At 40.0% G+C, this 9,748-nt stretch overlaps 1 protein-coding gene across 1 annotated transcript in view; it reads left to right on the forward strand.

The window, feature by feature from the left end:
- LOC113839111 (kinesin-like protein KIF11) overlaps positions 1–9,748 on the forward strand; it is a 140,242-nt gene that overhangs the window by 66,549 nt on the left and 63,945 nt on the right. Inside the window, 4 exon segments of the mRNA XM_035453880.1 lie at positions 448–620; positions 3,411–3,536; positions 3,613–3,771; positions 5,161–5,267. Of these exon segments, the coding sequence (XP_035309771.1) occupies positions 448–620; positions 3,411–3,536; positions 3,613–3,771; positions 5,161–5,267 (565 nt within the window).

Raw genomic sequence — 9,748 nt, forward strand, 5'->3', positions numbered from 1 at the left:
GTTTCTCTGTGTAGCCCTGGCTGTCCTGGAACTAGCTCTGTAGACCAGGCTGGCCTTGAACTTACAAAGCTCTACCTACCTCTTTCTCCTGAGTGCTGAGATTAAAGACACGCACCACCACCGTGTGGCTGAATAGTTAGTCTTAAGTCTTAAACCCAGTGGCTCATGCCTTCAGTCCTTGGGAAGCTGAAGCATGATTGACTGGAATTAAGATCATTTCAAACAAAGAGAAATGCATTTTAATTTTAATATTATTCTAAGGTATACTGGAGTAGGATATGCTTTTAATATGCCAGGGCTTATAGAACAATATTTAAATCTTTTTGTGTAGTGAGACAATTATTTAATGTAGTTATTGGAAATTACACAATAAAGATTGATTTTGAATTATTGAAAGTGGTCTTAACTGCATTATATTCATGCCAAAGTTCACATCTCTTTTTGTAGGTAATCTCATGTCTTCTAGTGTCTCTGCATTAGACACTGTTACCACGACAGCGCTTGGAACTCTCATGTCTATTCCACAAAACGTGTCAGCTCGTGTCACCCAGATCTCTGACATGATATTGAAGGAGCAGTCGTTAGCAGCACAAAGTAAAACTGTGCTTCGAGGATTGATCGTAAGTAAATCTCTTCATGTTTTCAAAAGGTTGACTGGCCATCAGAAATGGCATTAGTTGCTCCTAGTTTTCTTCGGGCTTTCACTTTTGTGTCCCGTCCCATCCATGTCCCGTGGTTCTCTCCCACCTCTCCGACACCCCCTCCTCTCCCCTCCCCCCATCACAGAAAGACTGGTGTCCAGGAGGATATGACTAAACTTTGAAAGTGTTTTCACTCATTTGGTGTAGTTGAGAATAGGAAGAATTAATCCATTGTTATTCACATGTTTGTAATTTTAGCATTTAGGAAGATGGAGGCAGAAGGATCAGAAATTCGGAGCCATCCTTAGTTTTTAGTGAGCTCAAAGCTACATTGCACAAGCAAAAGAGCAGCAGTTATATTAAAAAGCCTTCTAGTCACAAAGAGCACATACAACAATAATTCTTTGCATTAGCTCTATGTGACTAAGCCTCACTAGGCCTTACTCTGAAAGCTTTTCTCTGTAGTTCTATAGTCACTCATTCTGCCAGGCATACCGGTACACAGCAGTAATTTCAGCATGTGGGAGGTGCTGTAGGTTGTATAGAGATTGCCAGCTCAGTCTGAGTTATGGGCTCCTGTCTTAACCAAAACCAAAAAGTCACTCATAACTGGTTAGTGATGGTGTATGTGGATTTCTTGAGTTTGAAGCCAGCCTAGTCTGCACAAAGAGTTCCAGGACAGCCAGGACTACATAGTGAGACTGTCTCAAACAAATGGTGGCGGGGGCACCTCTGTTTTAATTAAAGGAAGAGATGCCTTCACAAAAGTGAAAGCCCTGAAAAGCACCCCGAAGAGCAGTGGTGCTCTCACAGAATCCACTGAAGTCAGTATGCTTTCAAAACACATATAGCCTTTTTTTTTTTTTTTTAACTACTTGACTCATTTCTCTCTTCTTTGTTTCTTTCTTCCTTTTCCTTTTGTTTTTCTTGTGTGTGTGTGTGTGTGTGTGTGTGTTGTCGTATGTACTACGTATGTAACGTGTATCACTGTTATCACAGGTGGATTAGGACCCAGAAATAACTAGAATAACTCTCAATTTCTGCTAATTTTTTTTTTCTTCTTGAGTCAGGGTTCTCTGGTAACTTGGAGCGCTACCTGGCACAACCCTGGAACCATGCTGCCTCGGAACTCACAATATCTGCTCCCTGTCCCAAGTGCTGGGATTAAAGGTGTGCGCCAGGTGCTAATTTTTTTCAGGTGCTAATTTTTTAAAGATTTTATTTGTTGTTATTATGTGTATATTGCCATGACTTGCACATGGAGCTCAGAGGATACTGTGGAGTCTGTTCTCTCCTTCAACCTTTACATGGGTTCTGGAGATGGAATTTGGGTGTCAGGCTTGGAAGTAACCTTTTAACTTGCTTAGTCCCGGGGATCTTCTACCTGTCTGCTTTACCCTGTGCTACACTCAGCTTGTCGGTGTGTTTGTTTTGGTAATGTGGATTCTGGGGGCTAAACTTAGGTACTGATGATTATACCACAAGCATGTCACTGCAGTCCTACTAACTCATTCCTGCTTAGGTTTTTTATTTATTTGTTGCCCTTTCCTAGTGAAAGGATCTTTTCTCAATTTCATGTGTTGCACACAAGTTCTGACAAAAATAGTCTCTTAGGTCATAGGATCTTCACAGTTAAATACTTCTAGCCTAAAGTTTGGTCTCCTGCCTCCCCCAGCGTTTTGAGGCAGGGTCTTACTTTGTATCTCAGGTTGGACTAGAATTCACTATCTAACCCAGGGTGCTTTATGTCTCATGCTAATCATCCTGCTTTTGCCTCTTGAGTGTCAAGGTTCAGGCATGAGCTACAGTGCCTTGCTCCAAAGCCTACTTTTTTGTTGTTGTTTGTTTATGTGGGGTGTGAGGGTATATGCAAGTGAGTTGCAGGTACCTGTGGAGTCCAGAAGAGGACATTGGATTCCTTGAGCCATAGTTACAGCCATCTAAAAGTGGGTGCTGGTCTTCTACAAAAACAGTACAGGCTTTAACCACTGAGTCATCTTTCTTGACCCCTAAGGTCTACTCTTAGTGACTTTTTGGCTTTGTTTTTTTTTTTTTTTTTTTGACCAATAACCTAAAGCTGTTTAAAATTCATTATGTTTATCAAAAAGAAAGAAAAAGAAACAAAGAAAGAAAGCCTGCCAGTTGTGGCGCACACCTTTAATCCCAACACTTGAGGCAAGATGCAGGTGGATCTCTGCCAGTTCGAGGCTAGCCTAGTCTATAAAGTGAGTTCCAGGACAGCTAGCACTGTTGCATAGAGAAACCCTGTCTCAAAAAAAAAATAAAAAATTTTAATGTATAGATTTTTGTTTTCCCATGATGGGGATTACACTGGAGTGCTGGAATCTTAACACTTTACTGTCATTTTTCTCCTCTTCTGAACTCTCCATTAGACTGTTAATTGACTATAAAGGCAGGCATGGTGGTGCATACCTGTGATCCTGATAGTATGGAGGCAGGAGGAACAGGGCATCCTCGGCTACACAGTGAGTTTAAGGTCAGCCTGTGTCACAAGAGACGAAACAAACAAAAGAGAAAATTAATTCAGCATTTACTGTACACTTAGTGAACACTGTTTTAGTTAGTGGAGCAGGACTAAATGATTTAGGAAGAATATATGCTGGATGTGCAGATACGTCTCTTTAGGTTATAAAGAATGTCAGTTATGGATTTTGAATGTCAGTGTTTGGTTGCTAAGTACATGAGATATGTCAGCCAGGTTAATGGAAATGAAAACATTCTTAAGGATGCATTTGTTTTAAAACCCAGAATGGACTTGAGACTGACCTTCTCGGTTCCCTGAAGACCATCTTAGCCCCTGGCGTGGTTTCCATCTTGAACATCAATAGGCAACTGCAGCATATTTTCAGGACTTCATTGACAATGGCTGAAAAGGTACAGATGTTGTCTTCTTAGTACCTCAAATTTGGTAGGTTGCTTCAAAAAGAAACTAATATTTTTTTCTTCAAAGATAGAAGATCAAAAAAGAGAAATAGATGGTTTTCTGAGCATATTGTGCAACAATCTCCATGAACTCCAGGAAAATACAGTTTCTTCCTTGGTTGAGTCACAGAAGCTTTGTGGGACCCTAAATGAAGACCTGAAGACAGTAAAGGAAACCCATTTGCAGGTATCTCTCTCTCTCTTTTTAATATTTATTATTTATTTAAGTATATGCATGCTCTATCTGCACGCACACCTGCACATCAGAAGAGGGCATCGGATCCCACTGTAGATGCTTGGGATCCACCATGTGGTTGCTGGGAATTGAACTCAGGACCTCTAGAAAAGCAGCTGGTGCTCTTAACCACTGAGCTATTTCTTCAGTGCCCTGCAACTACCTCTTAATTGACATTTTTAGTGTCTTGATGAACTTAGCAATCTATGTCATGTGGTTTGAATGTTGCAAAACTAAGGAACCTGAGGTATCACAGCTACTGTTATTTCTGATGGTAATTTGTGTAAAATAATTGAGAATACTTCTTTAGATCAGTTAATATTTGAGAATTTGTTTGTTGCATATGCAACTCTGTGCTTAACTACATCCTGACAAACAAAATGGTCCCTTCCCAGCAAGAGGAAGGAATAAAAAAACTCGCCCATAAGGTTGCTGTAGCATTTTAAGTGAAAATATTGTGTTTTTTCTTATTAGGGAGACATGGCTAGCTACTATCTTTGATAGGCTAAGCCTGTCTTCTCTCATTGCTGTACCATTGGTCATCCTGTCTCTGCCTACACTGATTACAGCATGTCTGTTATTCTTAGGCCCTGAGTTGTAACGAATAACAATGAAGGTTTGCAGAATCAGACTTTTCAGTTATTTAAGCTTAGTGAGAGCTGGGCATTGGTCCCTTTAGTCCCAGCGCTTGGGAGGTAGAGGCAGGTGGATCTCTGTGAGTTCCAGACCAGCCTGGTCTACGGAGCGAGTTCCAGGACAACCTCCAAAGCAATACAGAGAAACCCTCTCTCAAAAAAAACCAAAAACCAAAAAAAAAACCCAACACTTAGTGAGACTCTTTCTCCAAAAAACAAAGCAAAATAATACTAATAATATGAATTTTTCACTCTTTTTCTTTTTTTTAAGATTTTATTTATTATGTATACAACATTCTGCTTCCATGTATATCTGCACACCAGAAGAGGGCACCAGATCTCATTACAGATAGTTGTAAGCCACCATGTGGTTATTGGAAATTGAACTCAGGACCTCTGGAAGAGCAGTCGGTGCTCTTAACCTCTGAGCCATCTCTCCAGCCCATTTTTTTTTAAACTCCTAAATTGTTCTTTAGTAGTCCTTTCAGGGCTTCCTGCTATGTGTGAGAGGTGAAATTAAAAATCTTTTGTCAAGAATTTATATAGTTCACCTTAGTGTGGTATTATGCACTTGTAATCCCAGCACTCAGTGGTTGAGGCGGGATGACCAAGCAAGTTACCTGTATGATCATGTTATTCATATTCAGAAAATAAACATTTAAATACTACCATTTCAAGGCTTTCCCTTCCGCCATCTTTCTTACAGGAACTTTCCCAGTTAGTCAGTAGTTGGACAGAGAGATTCTGTGCTTTGGAGAAAAAGTGCGAAAACATCCAGAAACCACTGAACAAAATTCAAGAAAATACAGAACAGTAAGACACTTTTAACTTCTTTTGAACTTTTCTGTAAGCCTGGAATGAGTTTCAATAAAACAAAACAAAACAAAAAAAAAAAAAAAAAACTTTCAAATAGCACAAATAATTCTGGATTGCTTACAAGTGAACTTGTGACTTGTTGACATTGTATTTGTGTATATACATATATAAGTGTATTCCTTCCTCTCCACCATCCTGTTCTTGAGACAGGAACTCAGTGTGTAGCTCAGGGTTGCCTTAACTGCAAAGCAATTCTGCCTCAGTTTCCCAAGTGCTGAAATCATAGGCTCAAGGCTTTTGATTGCTTTTTGAGACATTTTTACAAAGAGTGCTATAAAATATTTACCAGACAGCCAGGTGGTGGTAGAGCTCACCTTTGATCCCAGTACTCGGAGGCAGAGGTAGGCGGATCTCTGTGAGTTCGAGCACCTAAGCCAGGCTACGAAACAGTTCCAGGACTAGCGCTCCAAAAGCCACAGAGAAACTTTGCCTCGGACTACCCCCCCCCCCCCCCCCCCGCTGCGCAACTGGCCAGATAGATATCTAAAACATTGTTCCTGTTGTGGCATCTTTGATTGCTTCTCATATTCATTTTGTGGGTTCTGGCTCTTGAATTGGATGCTCGTGATTTCAGATAGTAAGATATTATTATTTACATGCCTATTATTATTTTTTTTGGTGTTGGTTTTGAGAGTTTACTCTTAGCTCCATATCTGACCTTAACAAGACCAGGGTGCCTTGAACTTATGTTATTCTAGTTTTTTTTTTTTCTAAGGAATTATCAGATATAATCAAAAAGCAATCCATATTTAACAATAAAAAAACTAGATCTGTGATTCGTGATAGTACATGACTCAGACACTCGTAGTCAATGAAGCACACAGTTGGTTGAAGAAATCTGTAAAGGCACTGTGAGTCACTCAACAGCAACCTGGAAACTGTATCTCAGGAGACCACACAGAAGTGTGAATCTTTGAACACAAGCACAGTTTATTTTTCTGAACAGTGGGCATCTTGCTTAAGCAAGAGTAAGGAGGAACTTCAGAACCTAATGGAGGTAATACGTCTGTACCTGGAACTAACTTTGGGAAGAATAGCTATAATCAGAAATGAAAATATTCTTGACTTAGACTTTATTTTAAATCCTTATGTGAGTTGGACATAGTAGTGTATGCTTTTAATTTCAGCACTTGGAAGGCAGAGGCAGGCGGGTGATTTCAAGGTCAACCTGGTGTACAAATCGAGTTCCAGGACAGCTGGGGCTATTACACAGAGAAACCATGTCTGAAAATAAAAAACAAAAAGTTTTATTTTATTTGGGGTGTGTGTGCATGTGTGCATACATGCAAGAACACCTTTGGAGGACAAAAGAAAGTGTCTGACCCCTGGAGTTGGAGTCACAGTCAATGAGCTGCCTGACACAGGTGCTGGAAATCTAAGGAGTCCTGTGGATAAATAAATGTTCTTAACTACTAAGCGTCTCTCTGCCCCTTAAAATGATCATTGTGTTTATGTACACGATGTGTATGTGTGGACGTGTATGCCATGGCACATATGTAGAGACCAGAGACTCAACACCTACTTTAAATGGGTTTCTGGAATCAAACTGAGGCTGAGAAGAAGCTGGATTGATGGTTGACACCTGGGATGCCTTTGCTTGGAAGCCAGGCGGATGCTGAGTTGGATTGAGTCCAGTCTGGGCCACAGTTTTAAGACTCCATTTCAAAAAAGATTGTAAACAAAAGAAAACCCGCTCTAGAGATGGGTGACCAAATCCAGAACTTGAGACATGGGGAAAGACCTAGCTTAGCACCCCACCCAAGCCCCTTTCCTCTTTCCCTCTCTTCCCTTCTCCTCCTGGCTTTGAACTCATTATTTAGCCCAGGATGACTTCAAAGTTGTCCCTCTGCCTCCTTCCCCCTCTGTGCTATGATTAAAGGTGATTATCACCTTGCCCAGCTTAAGACCTAGTTTCTTTAAAAAGTTTTTCAAGTTAAAAAAAAAAATCAAAGTATAAATCACAGAGCCAACCAGACGTAAAACTTAGCCTTCAGTCTAGTTTTAAGTCAGACCTTCCTTACATCTATATAGTGGAGTATGATAAGAATGGGTACTGGGAGAGATGGCCTAGCAGGCCAGAGTGCCTCTGGCCCCAGCACCCACGATGGCAGTGAATAGCAGGGGCTAATTGCCCTGTTCTCTCTACTTTTATATGTGTTTTAAAAACCTGTTTTATGGACTTTTTCAAGATAATTAAAAATGGTGCGTGGACTAAAGTGCTCCCATCTTTAGTAATGAAAGCTTGTCTGTATCCTTTACAGTTTATAAATGAATGTTGTGAGGCTACAGGTTCAGAGATCACTGCAAAACAGAGTGTGCATGCAGCTGCCATTGAGAACCAGCACACTTCCTTCATCGTGCAGATAACTTTGGATGACGAAAAATTAAAAGCAGGAAATCTAAAGCTTGATGAAACTATAAAAACTGGTTTGACAAAGCTTAATTGCTTTCTTCAAGAGGATCTGAAACTAGATATCCCAACAGGTATTTTGCTTTTTATGATTTGTTTTACTTATGTGGAGCAGAGGGGGCTGGATATGCACTTGAGTTAGTGCTTCTGGAGGACGGGTGAAGGGTCCCTCTGGAGCTGGAATAGAGGTAGGTATGGGCTACCCAGTGTGGTGCTGGGAACTGGCTCTGGTCCTGTGGAGAGTAATATATGCTCTCAATCACTGACACCTCTCTTTTACCTCCACTGGGTATTTTAAAACTAGTAGAATTGTTGAAGTTCTTGAAATTGAATTCAGCTCTATACAGTGTTAGATACTCTATGAAACTGAGCCCTGCCTTTGCCTGACAGGAATTTACCATCTCCCTGTAATAAATTTAAATATAGAACACCAAAATAGTTTTAATTCAGTCTTAGCTTGTTTCTTGTCGATGGTATATACCTATAAATTTGGGCACAATAGGAAATTTCATAAACATTTAGACAACTGGTTTTGTTAAGTCATTTTAAGCCTGCTGTGGCTTAAAAGCTGGAATATAAACAAAGCCAGTTGTCTGAATGTTTATGACAGTTTACAGTATTTTCCTCAGGAATCTGAGGAAAGAAATTTGTCACTTGGGCTCTTGATGTAAGAGAAAAATAAATTGTTAGGTGTGGTGACACATACTTATAATAACAGTACTCAGGAAGTATAAGCAGGACCATGAGTTCAAGGTCATCTTTGGCTACATAGTAAACATGAGGCTAGCCTGGGCTACAAGAGCTCCTGTTTGAAAAACCAAACCAAAACCAAAAAGCATTTTAAAAACAAATAAAATGGACTTAGCTATTTGGTCAACACTGTGTTTAAAAGGATGTTTTAACACCCAAAATGGATATAAAAGCTAGGTTGTTTAATACAAAGTTGTCTGTGAAGTGCATTTTATTTTGTCTGTGTTTCTCTTATTTTGTCATTGACTGGCATCATTTAGAAATCACCATTTTTAAGTCGAGGTGGTGGTTGCACACGCCTTTAATCCCAGTACTTGGTAGGCAGAGGCAGGTAGAGCTCTGGGTTTCAGGCCAGCCTGGACTACATAGTGAGTTCTAGGACAGCCAGAGTTACACAGAGAAGCCCTGTTTCAAAAACAAACAAACAAAAAAGAAATCACCATTTTTAGAGATTAAAAAATGCCAAAGATTGGTAAACTACCAGCTGATATACACAGATTATTAGATGATTCTTCATTGGATTGTAAAGTCATTGAATTGTACACTTTTTTTGAATGATTTTTGTGACATAAACTACATTTCAAAGATTCCTCTTAGCCGAGCGTTGGTGGTCTTTTTTATGAGCTTGACACAAGCTAGGATCATCTGAGAAAAGGGAACCTCAATTGAGAAGCATTGGCTTACACTCAAGTGATGGGCCATTTTCTGGACTCATGTTCATGTTGGTGGGAGAGTGTCCAGCCCACTAGGCAGTGTTTCTGAGTTGTGTTTAAAAAGCAAGCTGAGAGCTGGGCGTTGGTGGCGCGCGCCTTTAATCTCAGCACTCGGGAGGCAGAGGCAGGCGGATCTCTGTGAGTTCCCAGAGCGAGTGCCAGGATAGGCTCCAAAGCTACACAGAGAAACCCTGTCTCGAAACCCCCCCAAAAAAAATTCCTCTTAAAGAATTAATTATAAAGAGTTTGTACTAAAGAACATTGGTTTAGTTTCTTCAACCTTTATCAATGGAAATGGAATGTTAAGTGAAAAGACAGTTCCCTTGTAAGGAAATGTAACTGCCTTAAGAGCCGGGCACTACACTGTACTTATAAAAAAAATGGTCTCATTGGTAAACTTTTGATTCCAATAATGCCACCATTTCTCAGAATACCCCAAATTCATTTTTGAGCCTAATATATTATTTTGTACATTCTTAGAAATGGAAACTTTATACTTTTATAGGTAAGGTGAGTTTTGTGAATTTGTCCATCTATTAAAGATC

This window comes from Cricetulus griseus, unplaced genomic scaffold (genome assembly GCF_003668045.3).
Source record: "Cricetulus griseus strain 17A/GY unplaced genomic scaffold, alternate assembly CriGri-PICRH-1.0 unplaced_scaffold_53, whole genome shotgun sequence".
In the NCBI taxonomy this organism is placed as follows: Eukaryota; Metazoa; Chordata; class Mammalia; order Rodentia; family Cricetidae; genus Cricetulus; species Cricetulus griseus.